Source organism: Lissotriton vulgaris, chromosome 12 (assembly GCF_964263255.1).
Source record: "Lissotriton vulgaris chromosome 12, aLisVul1.2, whole genome shotgun sequence".
NCBI classification, from domain to species: domain Eukaryota; kingdom Metazoa; phylum Chordata; class Amphibia; order Caudata; family Salamandridae; genus Lissotriton; species Lissotriton vulgaris.
In genome coordinates, this window is record NC_141700.1 from 512,904,248 (window position 1) to 512,922,591 (window position 18,344).

An 18,344-nucleotide genomic window follows, 5' to 3' on the forward strand; every position below is an offset into this window, starting at 1 on the left:
CAGAGGGCTTTATTAATTGCTGATGTGGTTGCGTTCTGTTTCAGCTGGTACCAAAGCTTTACCGGGGCATACATTCTCCCTATTTTTTCATTTATGAGGCCGAATTCAAGGCGAACCTGCGCCGGAGAGGCTGACCGATCTACCTGAAAAACTTTTTTGTATATGGAAACTATTAGTTGGTTTAGAAGCTCTGCATCCTTACCGTAAAAAGTGGCACTCGCGTATGTTATTGTGGGCAGTATTTTCGCCATCATCACCGTTAGCAGGGGTTTGTGCGTTGGGCCTTTCAACTTTTTTGTCAGCTGACTGAAGCCGAATATAAGTGCACTAGTTCTCTGGGATATATACTTTTTTTGCTCTGTATGGTTTTGAAGATTATCTATGTAAAATCCCAGATATTTATAGATCTTTACTTCCTCTAATTTAAGCCAGATGATCGGTTTGCATTTCTGTCGTCTTCCAATCACCATAGATTTGGTTTTTAATGTATTGATTTCTAGTTTATTCTCTATGATGTCATTGCCATTGGAGCTTCTCATCAATATTTGAACCCCTTGCACCTCAATGCTAGGGACCCAGCCTCTCTCAAACCCTTTATAGTGCGTGTAATACCAAAAGGAAGAACAGATGGGGCCCCTGGACCTAATGGTTTGCCTCAGGCGCTGTGCAAACAAGACCTCCCATTCTGGGCTGCACAGTTTACCAGGCTCTTTGACTACTGCCTTTTGTCCTCACAGATGCCAGACTCATGGTGAGGCACCATAATACACCCAATATATAAAGTTGGCACCAGAGCTGATCCAAACATCTATAGGTTGATAGCTCTCCTGGACAATGATGCCAAATACTATGCCAATGTGCTTCTTTTCTGGAAGATCTATGGCCATGGGTGGAACAAAATCGACTAATCCCTTTCAGCCAAATGGGGTTCATGGCAAAATGTAGAACGTTAACCAATCTAATGGCAATATCTTTCCTGATGGATAGACCAACAGCCTCAAAATCTCTGACACACTGCTGCTTTGTCGACTTTAAGGCGTCATTCGATTGAGTACCAAGGGGAGCCCTGTGGGCTAAGCTACAGAAATGGAGACTACTGTGAAACCTTTAGGAGACTATAATACAGCTCCAATCCGAAATATGGATACGCATGAAACTGGGAGACGGCGCTCACATATTCAGAAAAATTATGACATTGTGAGGAGTGAAGCAGGAATGTTTGCTAGCCCTACTGCTTTTCAATCTATTCACTGCTGACCTACCACAGATACTTGATGTTGCTAAAAGTCACTCCCCAAAAATAGGCAATGCCCGGATCAGCAACTTGTTGTACGCAGATGACCTTGCACTATTAAGGCTCACAAGGGTAGGTCTCCAATGACGGCTTAGCCAGCTGTGCATTATTCCAATAATTTAGAGGTGAACCTGAAAAAAATGAAGGTTATAATATTTGGTTTGAAAATCATCAGGGAGGAGGATGGTCTTATAATGGCAGCAGAATCATGTCGGATCAATTTTACAAGTACCTAGGAGTCTACATTGATGCCAGATGCTGTTTTGTGAATCATCAGGAAGAAGTTGAGGCAAAATCCCTGACCCTTCAGGTAACACTATCGAAATTAGCGAAATTAATTTTGGGTTCAAGCCTCTCTCCACTATTAGGGCAGCAACCCCAATCAGCTCAATTTTAAAATGAGTTAAAGAAAGTGCGTCCGCCTCTTGTCATATCTCTCGGACTGGACAGTACTCGCGAAACGCAGGCGTGCTTGGCCAGTTATCAGATGGTACCAGCCAGTCACCCCAGCATCATCTCTTCTTGGTGCGTATGCCGTCCATAAGATGGCAAGATTCGTGGGCCTCAGGCTGGGGAAGTGGCCATTTCTGAAACATCTAGCTAGTTGGCGTCGTCCAAGTGAGGAAACAACCTGCTGAGGCTTTGGCGACTGTGTAGAATCATTCGAACACGTCGTATGCCTCTGACCATCACGGCCTCTTTAAAAACCGACAACACAGTTCTGAACATTTCGCTGACAAAGTTTCTCACCATTGCATCCAATATGTTCAACCCGCTAAGGGTTAACAGCCGAGCTCTGCAGACTCCCTCGAATTATCTGCCGAAATTGATCAGCCACATTAAACTGTCCCCAACAACAGCAAAGACTTGAGCGATGCAAATCCGAGGGTGCCTACTGTGAGTATTACTCAGCTTCTACCTACGGTTGGTTTTTTGTGTGTGTGTGTTTTTTATCACACCAGCACTTTATCAGTTAACTGTTCTGTTATCAATGAGGCTCAATTTGCTGCTATTCCGGCTGAAGCTAACCCGGATGGGACATGCTTAAAGTCTATTTTTTTCTGTACAATCTGGTGTCTTAAGACATTTGCACTCCATCCAACTTTTGTGCTGCTACCAATGAGGAATAACTAGCGGCTATTTTTATGTAACCGACTAGTGCGGTATCGCCAATATGTTTTAAATGGTTGATTACACGGTCTTACCAAGTATGGGCCAGGCTTTTGCTCTATTAATTGAACCTGTTTTTAACAAATACAACCAAACTGCAGTTTTTAACGTAGTAATATGAGCTCAGTGTTCTTTTGAAACTTGTAATGGTTTTAAATAACCACAAACGATAAAGCATTCTATGTTTATTACTCGTATAAAAACAATAAAAGGCAATCCTATAAAAAAGTAAAGGTAACGTAAGGCCCATTTTGTTATTCTGCTTCTGATATGAATATGGCAGAAATTCTGGATTAAAAAAATGTTGATTAAGTTGGGTGGTGTTTGGAGCATTGCTGATGCAATATCCTTCCTACTGTTAATGAAAGCACTCCCGTAGCATCGAGTTAACCATGAGGTCAAGAAATAATCTAGTGAGTGTGATGTGAGTGCAATCCTGAGTAGTGAAACACCACTATTTTATTGTTTGTGATTTTTTTAATTTTATGCTGTGGTCTGGGCAATGACTGCATTGTGGTGTAACTTTTCTGTTCAGTATTGATGCACAGAATACTCGCCGTACAATGTACAACGTATTACTCTTAGAAGTAGGGCCCAGCGAGAGTCATCCTGTTAAATGTGAGCTTTAAAACAGTGGCCCTGTCTGGCTAAAAAGTCTTCATGTGAATCCTGGCATGAACTGAAGGCTGCCTGTCCCGTGGGACAAAGCAGGAACTATTTTTGCTGAACATTTTGTGTGCATCTTCCATCAGTTTCTCCAGTGTGCAGATATTTGCGGTTGAGGCTAGTGGGGCAAGTACTTTCACGTGAGGTTAAAACGTCCCTTTAGTGAGGAGTGGCACTGAAAAAAGTCCATAAGATTCAAGCTTCTTGAGAACAAACTATGTGATATTCATATGAGTACATGGCCAGTACTATGATGAAAATAACAGTGAAGCCTGACATGTTTATCTACCTGCTTCCAGGGAGAGTGATGTTTGGGGTCTGGAGTCTTCGGAGAGTAGTCGCTGTTTGATGAACGCCCGTCTCTTCCCTGTCTTCCACGCCACTGAGTCGCTGGGCTTGCGGGATGTTCTGTGGTTCTTGGACCCGTTGCCGGACAACAGAGAGCTGTTGCAGTGGCGGGGATCATGGCGTATGTCCTGGATAGAGCTGTTGCAGTACCGGGACCAGGAGGCAGAGCTGAGGTTGCGACGTACCATGTTCTTTCGCCAGGCGCAGGAGAAAGTGCGCCGGTCACTCCTGGAGCGACGAGACTGCAGCCTCCTACCACTACTCAGAACCGCCGTCTATGAGAGCGCCCATCAGCTCATGTTGAACACATTGGACCAAGGTGAGAGTGCAAGAGAGCAAAGAGCAGGAGGTGACAGCAGTGCAATGTGTAATAAGGCCTGTGTGTAGAGCAAAAGATGTTTCGGATGATCGTCAAAAACTGGGACTGCTGCAGGGCACGAGAGAGGTGTGTTTGGAAAGATGCATGTGAGCTTCGTGTGTGAGAGCAGGGGTGCTTGCTGCAGGGTGGGATTGAAGTTCACTGGCAGGGCTGTGCTGGTCGCCTAGCACTAGAACAATAAGGGGGAGCGGGCCAGAATTGAACTGCATGACATAGTATGTAGACCAAGTAGTAGAGAAGCAGGAAGCGTAGATGATTAGAGTTGAGTTGAACCAGCAGAACTGAGTAGGTCGCACCTAATTAAACCAAAGGAGATGAGGACTAAGGTGAATGATAAATGTGTATGATCAGTATTAGTACTGACTGAGTAAGATCTGGGATGTGCAGTTTGGGCTTGAAGTATGTGTCAGAGCTTTGTTGGTTTCCTAGAACTGGAATAGGCGGATTAGACAAACTTGAGTGGAAGGGAGAGCTCCAGAAAAGCATTTATGCCAGTGAACTAGATGAATGTATGCACAGCTCTCCTCTTGTGCAGGGATTGAGGATTTGCTATAGGGGGTCTCATATATGAAAGGGATCCATAGATGTTCTCTTAACCAATTTTTGTCATACTAGTATATCCACTGTGACACTGTCTTGGATGTGCAGAGATGGCACTCTGTCAGCAGTGGTAGAGTCCTAGTCAGTAGGAATTATTAGAGGGTTAGGCCTTCTTCAGGCAAATTGCATGTTTTCTCCAGTTAGACGCTAAAGGTTTCTTCTTGTTTCACAGTGGCATCTGTCGCCGAGGACCCTGGGGTGGCAGCCCGCGCACTTGCTTGCATTGCAGACGTTCTGGGCTGCATGGCTGAGGGAAAGGGTGGTTTGCGGAGTGGACCAGCAGCCAACCAGGAGTGGACCAGGGCCTTCCAGTATCTCGAGCAGAAAGATATTGTTCGTGGTGTGGAGGAGCTGGCAAGAGTGAGGAACAAGTGGCTGAGCAGGTGAAGTATGGGGGGATGGCTGGTGTTTGACATTTTGTGTTGTGGGCAGCCCTGCTTCACCTCAGGATAACGATGATTTGTCCATTTCAATTGACGTTCCTATTGAAATGGGTCCTGTGAGCTTGACATGGCTGGGTAGCCTGTGGTGGGATACCCTTACAGGGGGAATCAGTGAACATCTGCTTGTACCATAGCCCTGACAGCCCCCTCTCAGTTTCCATGTGAGACTTACACATAGAGAGAAGGCCACAGCAGCCAGCCCACCAAACCACAAATGGAGCAATGCTAATCAAACAGGCTGTACATGTAAAGAGCACCAGAGTAGAGTTGGAGAGGAGCAGGCGAGCCAGAGCACTGCCAGCGAACCTGCTGGAGAGCCGGGTGCTCAGCACAGAGACTCCGGACCAAGAGGGGGTCTCATCAGGGCTTCAGTCCCAAGGAGGACCAGTCTTGTACAGAACATTTGGCACCTTTGGGCAGCTTAGGAAGAGGCACATAGACAGGAAGAGAGTATAGTCTCAGGACTGTAAGAGCAAGATCAGCGTAGAGTCGTAGACGGAGACTCGGGTACAGCCAGACACGATTAATGACCCTTAAAATGTTCCACGGGGTCTAAACTGCGGCTCTGGTCACTCCATAATTGTTTATGATTGACATAAATGCAACAGTGAGGTTGTTTCTGTGTATAAGTGGATGAGCCAGCCATCAAAAATAAAATAGGGAATAGCTAAGCTGGCTTCATACGTCTGTCTGCTTGTTCCTCCAGGCCGGCCCTGCTGGTGAGAGCTGCGCGACACTATGAGGGGGCAGAGCAGATCCTGATCCGCCAGGCTGTCATGTCCGCTTGTCAGTTTGTCACTGTTGAACAGACAGTACTTCCTCCTGTTGGTGATTGGGTGGTAGTGGAGTGCCCTGCCCGCATTGACGTATCAGGTAAGTTGTTTCTAATAAGTAAGAGGGGCGAAGTGTAAGGAAGAAATGCTTTGAATCAGGGTTGGAGCTAATGGGAGCGTGTTTAATTACAGGTAGAAATATTGTTCTCTGGAAGACTCTAGGCCAGTGGACCTCAAACTTTTTAGAACAGCGATACACTTTAAAAAAAAAAAAAAGACAAACTTTCGCAACCCACCTACCTTTAATGGATATGAGGATGCGCAATTTTTGGATGTAACAAAAGCATTTTGTAGTAGCACATTGTCATTTAAAGACAGCACGTTTTGCAATGAAATAACCACTAGCTCAACGTAGACATACAGTTTTACTGATAAACGTGGATGTGGCCTAATGGCCAGAGTTGCCGACTATAGAACTGGGGAACCAACTTCGAGTCTCAACTTCCTGTGTTTCTTGGCAAAGCACTTAATCTCCCTGCACCTAAAACAAGCATTTGCAATGCAATAGGTTTCGCATTAGGAAAGTTTGAGCTATTGGTATTGTAAATGACAATTTTTTTATTTATGTGTTGGTTTTGAAAATAGCGAAATTAATAGCTTTGTCATTTACAATGCCAATAGTTTTAACTTTCGCAAATGTGACACCAATAGCATTTGTACTGCAATATGTGTTGTATTTACGTGACTTAGATGTATTGATATTACAAATAACAATGGCTTTTATTTTTTTTTTATAATTAATACTTAAATAAAAGTTATTGTAATTTATAATGGCAATAGCTTAAACTTTTGTAAATAACTTTTATAAAGATTATGTTCAGTGTATTTTATTGTGACGAAAATCCAAGAACAGAAGTGAAATATTAACATCTTTTGTGACATTTGTAATAAAGCTTGAAACATTGAGAGAACATATTTGAACCAGTTGTTGTTGAATGGTTGCACAAATTGATGCTGTGGTGGTGCTGAGTGATGTTGTGGTGCCGACGAGTGATGCTGTGGCATTCAGTGATGCCGTGGTAGCGCATAGTGATGTGTGGTGCCCCTGAGCGATGCTGTGGTGGTGCTGAGTGATGCAGTGGTGATGCGATAGATAGAGTGAGTGCGATAGATAGATAGAGTGAGTGCAATAGATAGATAGAGTGAGTGCAATAGATAGATAGAGTGAGTGCGATAGATAGAGGGAGGGCGAAAGATAGAGGGAGGGCGATAGATAGAGGGAGGGCGATAGATAGATAGATAGATAGAGTGAGGGCAATAGATAGATAGTAGACAGATAGATAGAGTGAGGTCGATCAATAGATAGATAAGAGTGATGGCGATAGATAGAGTGAGTGATGGCGATAGATAGAGTGAGTGGTGGCGATAGATAGAGTGAGTGATGGCGATAGATAGAGTGAGTGATAGATAGATAGATAGAGCGAGGGCGATAGATAGAGTGAGGGCGATAGATGGATGTATGACGTTACAACGCATGCTTTTACCACGCATGCTGTTACAACGCCAGTTTTACAACGCAAACCTTTACAACGCATAGTGCTTTGGGGTGCTGGATAGTGAATAGTTTAATTTACTATTCCAACTCCAGTCCCCGTGGACACTAGGGAAGGTGTTGGATAGTAAATTAAATCTATTCCCTATGCTAGAGTGCCCCCCAGCGCAATGCGTTGTAATGGTTTTCGTTGTAAAACCTGCGTTGTAATAGCACTGCGTTGTAAAAGTTTCGTTGTAAAGGATGTTTCCCTCGATGGATGGATAAATAGATAGAGTGAGGGCGATAGATAGATAAATAGAGCAAGGGCGATAGATAGAGTGAGGGCAATAGATAGTTAGAGTGAGTCAGATAGATAGATAGATAGATAGATAGATAGATAGATAGATAGATAGATAGATAGATAGATAGATAGATAGATAGATAGATAGAGGGCGATAGATAGATAATGTGTGGGTGATAGAGTGAGGGCGATAGAGTGAGGGCGATAGATAGATAGAGTGAGGGTGATAGAGCGAGGGCGATAGATAGATAGAGTAAGGGCGATAGATAGATAGATAGATAGATAGATAGATAGATAGATAGATAGATAGATAGATAGATAGATAGATAGATAGATAGATTGAGGGCGATAGATAGATCATGTGTGGGTGATAGAGTGAGGGCGATAGATAGAGTGAAGGGGATAGATAGAGTGAGGGCGATAGATAGATAGATGGATAGAGTGAGGGTGATAGATAGATACATAGATAGATAGAGTGAGTGCGATAGATAGATAGAGTGAGGGCCCTAGATAAATAGACTGAGGGCGATAGGTAGTTAGAGAGATAGAGAGATAGAGTGAGGGCAATAGATAGATAGAGTTGTGGTGCCGGGCACTGTGGGGCGCGACGGCCACACAGGAAGGGCAAGAGTGATTTGCACATGGGGGTGGGGGGTAGATGCACCAGTTCGGCAATATGTGGAAGCACTGGGTTGTGTGGTGCACACTGCTATAAGAAGGGGAGAGAAGGCAACTTGTGGCAGCAGGGGCCTGTGTTATGCCCCTGACTCATGGTATGGTGGTCTGCGTGGCGCAACAGAGCTTGGTAAAAATATGCCCTCCCTGTCTTAATTAAACTCCGTTGTGTGTCCGTTTAAGCTCTTCTGTTGTATATACTCCAAACAACGCAGGGCTCGTTAATTATATAAATAAGCACCGCAGTCTTGTCCTACTTTCTCACGCTCTGTTAAAAGAAAACAAAAAGAAAAAGGACGTATTGTAAATGAAAATGCTCTGTAAATTCTGTTATTTAGCGCACTGCGACATAGTATAATAAATCAAAACTTATAAAGAAATCGCAATAGGCCTCGCCACCACATCAGAGCCAAAACAAGGCTGATTACATAATTGTGGCAACTGTTGCACAAAGACAAAGCTTTCAGAAAAACGCAATATGCCTCGCAGACAACCAGGACAGCAGTCACAAACTCGGCTTAAGTCATAGTGAAAACATCTGTCCTACGTGATCAGACCCCAGCTACTTCAAGATTTTGCTAAAAAAACAAAAACAACTACTGAGGGTGGTGCAAGCATATGGGAACCTTCCAGGTGATGTGTGCAGAAAGGAACTCGCTCTGGACTAAATGAAAGTGGCCTGGGGAAGTGCCTTTCACGTTTAGCTGACAAGCTTAAACAAGCTCTCGGCATTGCGTGGTGGGGCGGGGGAGCAGATTCCTTGTGTTTAAGGGCTTTCAGGAGGAGCGGCTCCTTTAACAAGCTCTCGGCATTGCATGGCGGGGAGGGGGAGCGGAGTCCTATGAAGTCTGATTTCGAGACTCACAGGCTGACAAATGGTGTGCGGTGTGCCCGGCATACATGCACTGTAGGCAATCCGCCTAGAAAAGCCTTTGGGTGCATTTTTTAAAGCCCCTACATAATATCTCGCCAATAAGCATTGCTAACGCAATTGCTTAGGCGAGACCTAAAAATGAATGGGACCATGTGTAATGTAACTAGTGTTCATGTAAAGCACTTCAATACCTTCGGGTCGAGTTCACGCTATATAAATCTGCAAAGAAAATACATTGAAAAAAGTGAGTTAGGGCAAAATGTGAGCTTGGGTAGCAATTACTATGCAATGTGTACTGAGACATAAAATCCTGCAGAATGTGAGCTTTGGGAGCAATTACTATGCAACGTGTACTGAGACATAAAATCCTGCAGAATGTGAGCTTTGGGGAACAATTACTATGCAATGTGTACTGAGACATAAAATCCTGCAGAATGTGAGCTTTGGGAGCAATTACTATGCAATGTGTGCTGAGACATAAAATCCTGCAGAATGTGAGCTTTTGGAGCAATTACTATGAAATGTGTGCTGAGACATAAAATCCTGCAGAATGTGAGCTTTGGGGATCAATTACTATGCAATGTGTAATGAGACATAAAATCCTGCAGAATGTGAGCATTGGGAGCAATTACTATGCAATGTGTGCTGAGACATAAAATCCTGCAGAATGTGAGCTTTGGGGAGCAATTACTATGCAATGTGTGCTGAGACATAACATCCTGCAGAATGTGAGCTTGGGGGAGGAATTTCTATGGAATGTGTACGGAGACCAGGATTACTTAAGAGTGTGAGCTTGGGGGATAATTACTGTACTGCAATTAGTGTTATGGTTGTTGATTGTGCCAGTTCCTTCATTTGGGAGGAACATATATACATATATATAAACTACCTAAGCTACCATTTTAAGAGAAGCAAACTATGAGTGTTCTTTAGGAGGCCACCTCTCAGTAAGCGAGACGGAGTAAAAAGGGAAGACATGTTGTAAAATAAAGCATAATGCAGCATCATCAATATCAAGAGGACGGATTGGGCTGAAGGATTATGTCACATCCCTTATAATTGTGTTATTATTCATCCTCACCCCTGTCCATTTGTGAATATATTGTTCTTGAAATTCTGTATAAAATGTCATTTTAAATCTTCCCATAATGTACTAAGGTTGTTGACTCCTGACGTGGGAGCCAATTAGTCATGGGTCTTAGAGTGGGAACGGTTATAGCTTTTTGACATTGCCACTGCTTGTCTGTTTTCCAGGTGGGTGGAGTGACACCCCTCCCATTACGTATGAGCATGGCGGTGCGGTGGTGGACATTGCCATTCTGGTGGATGGGCGCCACCCGATCGGGGCACGAGCACGTCGCATTCCCGAGTTGGAACTGAGGCTGGTCACTGCCAGTGGGGTCCAAGGGTCAGAGGTTGTGTCAGAGGTGGTGTGCCAGAGTTTGGAGGACTTGCGTGACTACTGCCAGCCTCACGCTGCAGGTAAGCACCTGACCGAAGACAACAGATGGGATTGTTGGGGCTACGGGGTCACAATCTGTGTCAGGCATGCATCTGGGAGTAAGGAGAGTGGGCAGTAGAGTGGTAGGACAATGGGGCCTAGTTGTCTGTTCTGGGGGATCTGTAAATGAGGTGGAATTGAAGACAAAAGAGAAGTCTTTGTTACCTGAGGTTTGGGGAGGGGGCAGAAGGGATCAGTTGACAGAGTGGCATCCTTTTGTAATCAGAAAGAGGAGGGCAAAGGAACAACAGTATGTGGTAGGTGTAGTTAATAGTGAGAAAGTGAGAACAGCATGGTAGAAGGCAGTGAATGGTCTGAGACACTGACTGACGCTTGTGTTTACCTCAAGGATTGGATGCCCAAAGACTGGCCTTGTGTGGAACCTCTACTTCTAGAACTTAATCACTTTGTCCCGAGGGCATAAAGCCTTCTGTCTTCACGATATGCTGACTTGGACATTGATTGCTCATACATAAGCACATGAATAGTCTTTCAGCTCTGTTGGACAGGCTACATGAAAGGCTTGCTCCCTCCCCGCACGACCAGGCCCGAACCTGGCTCTTCAGGTGTTACACGCAACAACCATCCGTTTCCCGTCTCCTATGAGACCCCTGCCCCTGGACATCTCCCCATCATGGGCCCGATTCCCTACCGGCCCTCTCTCGCCCGGCCTGGGCGCCATCTTGGACACAGCACCACGAGGCCGCGTGGCCTCCGATCGACCCTAACCCTGGGCCTGGCCAGGCCCCGACATCCCGGCACCACCATCCACCCAGGAGGTGAGCGGACTACTTGGCAGGTCAATGGGAGAAAGAGGTGTTGATGGCTTTCCCCCGCCAGGTGCCGATCACCCCAGCTTCCCGAGGCGCTGGCTCCACCCCCCTGCTGGGTGTCTGGACTCCCTCATCCTGGACCTCCCGACCTCCAAGTGCGAGGGTCCGGACATCAAAGGGCGCCAGACCTATAACTGGAGCAGCCCCAGAGCAGGAAGGGAGTTGTATCCTGGAGTCGAGAGACGCAGTGAAGAACTCATCCTTGACGGACTACTGGCGCTGCCGTAGCCCTGCCTTGCGAACTATTAACCTGCCTGCTGGCGCTTCCGCAACCTTCTGAAACCTTCATCGTCGTCGGGACCTGCTGGCGTGGCCGCGGACCGTTTGTAACCACCACCTTCATCGGGACCTGCTGGCTCCGCCGCGGACCGTCGCTACCTTCAACCATCCCGGGACCTGCTGGCTCCGCCGCGGCCCGATCATCTAGAACGCCGAGCTCGAGGATTGTGAGCTATTTCATCTACCAGATTGGTAACGAGACTGTCCCGCTACCCCTTTCCCAACCAAGAGACTAGTATAGAGGGGACCCCTGAGTCCAGACCTCCTTGTACCATTTCACCGTACTTGAAGAATTGCTTATAAAGTAACGTTGAACCTTATCCTTGTGTGGTGTACATCTGTGGGGGGGAGGTTACTTGTCTGTACGATCGCTGGAGACGGCTCTCCCCGGAGACCTCTCCCCTTGTCCTCGGCCGACCCTCCCGGTCCGTCTAACATTGGTGGCCAGCGGCGCGATCCGAATCGACGCATACTCGTACAGAGAGTAGCTCACCCCACGACAAAACCACAATGCCAACCAAAGAAAGCGGATCCACCGAGAAATTCCATATGGAGAAATTGGAAGAATACAGCCATCGTGAGTTGAAACAATTCTGCATTGAACTAGGTATCGCTACCACCGGTCTGAGTACTAAAGACGATTTCAAGCACGCCATTGAGTCATGGGCAGAAACCGGGGCCGTCGGACCCCCGGACCAAAATGTCGCAGCAGCAGAGAAAAACACCACGGCTCCCGAGGAGCAAAGAACGGGTCTCTCGCAAGATGAGATCCAAGAACGAGAAAGAAACCGACTACACGAGCTAGAAATGGCCCGGCTCAAAATGGATGGCGAACTCAAATTAGCCGAACAAAAACTGAACCTGGAACACCTGCGGCTCAGAGAAGAACGGGAAGAGAAACAGAGACAAAGAGAGCTCGAAGAGAAGAGACTGGCGTATGAACACGAGCGCAAACTAGCTGAGATAGACTTACGCAAGCAGAACAAAGAATTAGGGGTGCCCGAGCAACCGCGCACCCCGGGGGAAACAGAAAAGAAGGTACACATCCCCAAGGATGTTGTTCGAGAATATTTCCGAGATGACGACATACAGCAGTGGTTCAAGGCCTATGAGATCGCTATGACCTCCCACCGGATCGATCGCAGCGACTGGGGAGCCGGTCTATGGGGGAGGTTCGTCAATGAGGGCCGCAATGCCCTGCTGCAACTTCCCGACCATCTGATGACCTCCTATGACCACATGAAAGCTGCCCTCCTCACCCGCTATGGGCTCACACCCGAAATGTACCGCCAGAGGTTCCAAGACTGCACCCGGATCCCGGGTACAACTTGGGTGGAATACGTGAACTATTTCAGCCGAGCCTTCGAGGGGTGGATCAAGGGAAGCAACGTAACAACCTACGAGCAACTATTCAATCTCATGGTATGGGAGCATCTATCAAACAACTGCTTCGTCGAGCTCAGGCAGCACCTCCTCGACAGTAAATTGACTGATCCGCGGCAGCTCGCCGCCGAGGCTGACCGGTGGGAAATTACCCGAGTGGGCCGAAATGGGTCGCATGAACAGGTCCGGAACAACCACGGTCAGCACCGTCCCCGAGGAGGAGGAGGGGGCCAGGGACGGGGAAGAGACAACGCCCCGGCCGCTCCCGCTACCAGCACCCCACCCCCGGCCAACCGGGGCAACACCTCGGCGCGGCCGGGATACAGAGCCAATGTCACATGTCACCGATGCCAGCGAGTCGGCCACTACGCAAACGACCCGAATTGTCCACAGAGCCAGACTCCGAGACCCCGCCAGATGGCTGCCGCCGCCCTGGGGGAAGAACAAATCTCCGAAGAACACGAGGAATGTGAGCAAGAACACCAAGAATGGGAACCCGCCGCCATGGTTCTAGCGTGCCTAGGGGGAAAAGACATGGTCCCGCGGGTCCCCCTACCCGCCAACACCCGGAAGTACAGTCAGTGGGTGAACATTAATGGACGCAGGGCCGAAGCCCTACGTGACACAGGGGCCAGTGTGACAGCCGTCCGCTGTCATCTGGTGACCCCAGAACAGATCCTGCCGAACGTTCTCTGCCCTGTCCGTTCAGCCGACAATTCGGAGAGTCTATGTCGGATGGCCTGCGTCCCCTTCGAGTGGGGAGGAGTCTCCGGCATGTTGAAAGTGACGGTCCGAGATGATGCCCCCGTAGACTGTCTCCTGGGAAATGATCTGGAGAGTTCCCCGTGGGCCGCCGTAGAGAGGAGGGAGCACCTGGGGATGTTGGGCATCCCGGACTGGGCGTGCGTAACCACCCGGTCCATGGCTGCCCGTGCCACCCCCCGACCCGAAGAACATGAATGGCCGGCACCCCCTCCCCCGGTCGCGCCAGTAGAAGACACCGACCGTGCCGTCCCCCCAGAGCAAACTCCCGAGGGGCTCGTTCAGCCTCAGGACCTTCCCGGCCTGGCTCAGTGGCGTCAGGAGGGGGGACCCACCCAGGAACAGTTTCGCCACGAGCAGAAGACCTGTCCCTCCCTCGAGGGACTCCGCCAACAAGCCCTCGCCCAGAGTGCAGGGGATACCTCCGGAACCCATTGGGTCTATTGGGACAATGACCTGTTGTACAGCGAACAGAGAATCGCAGAGTTAGGGGCCAGTCGAGTGCTAGTGGTGCCCCTACGCTTTAGAGACTTCTTGCTAAACCTGGCCCACGATGTCCCCCTGGCTGCCACCTGGGTCAGGACAAAACGTACAGTCGCCTGGTGACCCACTTTTTCTGGCCCAAGATGAGGAACGACGTACTCCAGCACTGCCGGTCCTGCCCCACGTGCCAGGCCAGCGGGAAGAGCGGCCGCAAGCTTAAAGCACCTCTGCAACCTTTCCCGGTGGTCACCACCCCGTTCGAGAGGGTGGGGATAGACATTGTGGGGCCCCTGGACCCCCGTACAGCACAAGGGCATCGGTTCATCCTGGTACTGGTGGACCACGCCACCCGCTACCCCGAGGCGGTTCGCCTACGAACTGTGACAGCCCCGGTAGTCGGCCGGGCCTTGATGGGGATCTTCTCCCGGGTGGGCTTCCCCCGAGAAGTCGTCAGCGACCGGGGCACAAACTTTATTTCAAAATACATGAAGTCCCTCTGGCAACAGTGTGGGGTCACCTACAGATTCACGACCCCCTACCACCCTCAAGGGAACGGACTGGTTGAGCGGTTCAACCGCACGCTCAAAGGGATGATTGGGGGGTTGGAAGAGCCCCTCCGTCGCCAGTGGGATGTGCTACTGCCGTGACTCCTCTTTGCCTACCGAGAAGTCCCCCAGAAGTCCCTCGGCTTCAGCCCGTTCGAACTCTTGTATGGACACCCTGTGCGCGGGCCGCTCAGCCTAGTCAAAGAAGGCTGGGAAATGCCCCCTCTAAAGAACCCTCCAGATGTTTTCAAGTACCTCCTAACCCTCCGCAACCAGACCAGACGATTCCGAGAGATGGCGAAAGCAAACTTGGAGGCCAGTCAAGAAGACATGAAACGGTGGTACGATCAAAATGCCTCCTCCATCGAATTTGAACCCGGCCAACAAGTGTGGGTAATGTCTCCCACCGAACCATGCGCCCTGCAAGACAAATGGACGGGGCCCTTCAAAGTAGTCGAGCGCAAGAGCCCTGTCACCTATCTCATCGATATGGAATCTTCACGGAACCCTCTCCGGGTCCTCCACGCCAATAGACTGAAACCCCACTTTGTGCGCTCAGAGCTCAGCCTCCTGATGGCAACAGACAGCGGAGCCGAGGAGGACTCCGAACCACTTCCTGACCTCCTACGGACTCGGGAGAAGGACGGCTCCGTGGACGGGGTCCGACTTTCGGAGGCCCTCACCCCGGAACAGCGCCAAGGCTGCCGAGACCTCCTGCTGCAGTTCGCCACCCTGTTCTCCCTCACCCCAGGGGTCACCCCCTGGTGCTTACACGACGTGGACACTGGAGAGAGCCCCCCTGTCCGCCATCGGGCCTACCGCGTACCAGATCGGGTACGGGCCTGCATCCAAGAGGAGGTGGCCAAGATGCTCACGCTCGGGGTCATCGAACCCTCAGACAGCCCCTGGGCCAGCCCAGTGGTACTGGTCCCCAAAGCAGCCGACCCCGGCACCACGCCTGAGCTCCGGTTCTGCGTCGACTACCGGGGCTTGAATGCGGTCACCAGAACAGACGCACACCCCATTCCCCGAGCAGATGAACTAATCGACCGCCTGGGAGCTGCCCGCTACCTCAGCATCTTCGACCTGACAGCGGGCTACTGGCAGATCGGCCTCACACCCCGGGCCCAAGAACGATCTGCCTTCTCCACCCCTGATGGCCACTACCACTTCAAGGTCATGCCATTCGGCATGAAGAATGCCCCAGCAACATTTCAGCGGCTAGTAAACCAGGTCCTGGCGGGACTCGAAGAGTTCAGCGCCGCCTACCTGGACGATATCGCTGTGTACAGCCGCCACTGGTCCGACCACCTCCACCACCTCCGAGAGGTGCTACAGGCCCTCCAACGAGCTGGCCTCACGATCAAGGCCAGCAAATGCCAAATTGGTCAGGGGTCCGTGACCTATCTCGGGCACCAGGTGGGAAGCGGTCTGGTGGCCCCTCTGCAACTCAAGATCGCTGCCATCCAGGCTTGGCAGCCCCCCATCACCCAGACCGAGGTCCGCGCCTTCTTGGGGCTCACAGGCTACTACCGGCGGTTCGTGAGGGACTATGGCAGCATTGTGGGGCCCCTCACGGAACTCACATCCAAAAACCAACCAAAGGAAGTCAACTGGACCCCCGACTGTCAAGCGGCCTTCGAGAAGCTGAAGGCCGCCATGTGCTCCGCCCCTGTGCTCCAGGCCCCCGACTACAGCCAAGAATTTATCGTCCAAATGGACGCCTCCGACCATGGCATTGGGGCGGTCCTTTCCCAGCTGAACCCCGAAGGACTTGACCAGCCGGTGGCTTTCATCAGCATACGGCTCCTGGCCCGAGAACAACGCTGGAGCACCATCGAAAGGGAGGCCTTCGCCGTGGTGTGGGCCCTCAAAAAGCTCCGGCCTTATCTCTTCGGCACCCACTTCCGGGTACAGACCGATCATCGGCCCCTGCAGTGGCTAATGCAGATGCGGGGGGAAAACCCGAAACTCTTGCGTTGGTCCATCTCCCTGCAGGGGATGGACTTCACTGTGGAACATCGTCCCGGGCAAGATCACGCCAACGCGGATGGCCTGTCCCGCTTTTTCCGCCTCGACGAAGAGAGTCCCCAAGAGGATGGGTGACTCTCCCCGCCTTCAGCTGGGGGGGACGCATGTTGGACAGGCCACATGAAAGGCTTGCTCCCTCCCCGCACGACCAGGCCCGAACGTGGCTCTTCAGGTGTTACACGCAACAACCATCCGTTTCCCGTCTCCTATGAGACCCCTGCCCCTGGACATCTCCCCATCATGGGCCCGATTCCCTACCGGCCCTCTCTCGCCCGGCCTGGGCGCCATCTTGGACACAGCACCACGAGGCCGCGTGGCCTCCGATCGCCCCTAACCCTGGGCCTGGCCAGGCCCCGACATCCCGGCACCACCATCCACCCAGGAGGTGAGCGGACTACTTGGCAGGTCAATGGGAGAAAGAGGTGTCGATGGCTCTCCCCCGCCAGGTGCCGATCACCCCAGCTTCCCGAGGCGCTGGCTCCACCCCCCTGCTGGGTGTCTGGACTCCCTCATCCTGGACCTCCCGACCTCCAAGTGCGAGGGTCCGGACATCAAAGGGCGCCAGACCTATAACTGGAGCAGCCCCAGAGCAGGAAGAGAGTTGTATCCTGGAGTCGAGAGACGCAGTGAAGAACTCATCCTTGACGGACTACTGGCGCTGCCGTAGCCCTGCCTTGCGAACTATTAACCTGCCTGCTGGCGCTGCCGCAACCTTCTGAAACCTTCATCGTCATCGGGACCTGCTGGCGTGGCCGCGGACCGTTTGTAACCACCACCTTCATCGGGACCTGCTGGCTCCGCCGCGGACCGTCGCTACCTTCAACCATCCCGGGACCTGCTGGCTCCGCCGCGGCCCGATCATCTAGAACGCCGAGCTCGAGGATTGTGAGCTATTTCATCTACCAGATTGGTAACGAGACTGTCCCTCTACCCCTTTCCCAACCAAGAGACTAGTATAGAGGGGACCCCTGAGTCCAGACCTCCTTGTACCATTTCACCGTACTTGAAGAATTGCTTATAAAGTAACGTTGAACCTTATCCTTGTGTGGTGTACATCTGTGGGGGGGGAGGTTACTTGTCTGTACGATCGCTGGAGACGGCTCTCCCCGGAGACCTCTCCCCTTGTCCTCGGCCGACCCTCCCGGTCCGTCTAACAAGCTCTGGTACCAGCCAGTTTGGGGCTTTGGCATGGGCCTACAACGCCTGTCACAGCCAACACTCGACAGCTCAGAGAACCGCTCAGGGATGCACAGTGTTTTTGTCTTGGCCGGCATGGCTTACAGACTGGCTCTAGTAGACATAAGTATCAACCTTCAAATCAACCTCAGCTACTGGACATAGACTTTACTAAACTTTTAGCAAGTTTTAAAAAAAATACTTTCACTTCACTACTGCATAAACATTTTCCGTCAGTTGCATGGAGAGGACACATGAATTCATCAATTTCCCATGCAAGGTTAACACCATCAG

The 18,344-nt window shown here is 50.3% G+C and overlaps 1 protein-coding gene across 1 annotated transcript in view; it reads left to right on the top strand.

Annotated features, from left to right (window-relative positions):
- Positions 1-18,344, top strand: part of FCSK (fucose kinase) — a 1,017,185-nt gene that overhangs the window by 941,770 nt on the left and 57,071 nt on the right. The window contains exons 15-18 of the mRNA XM_086945277.1: positions 3,430-3,797; positions 4,630-4,840; positions 5,607-5,773; positions 10,312-10,539. Of these exons, the coding sequence (XP_086801403.1) occupies positions 3,430-3,797; positions 4,630-4,840; positions 5,607-5,773; positions 10,312-10,539 (974 nt within the window). The remainder of the gene's footprint in view (positions 1-3,429; positions 3,798-4,629; positions 4,841-5,606; positions 5,774-10,311; positions 10,540-18,344) is intronic.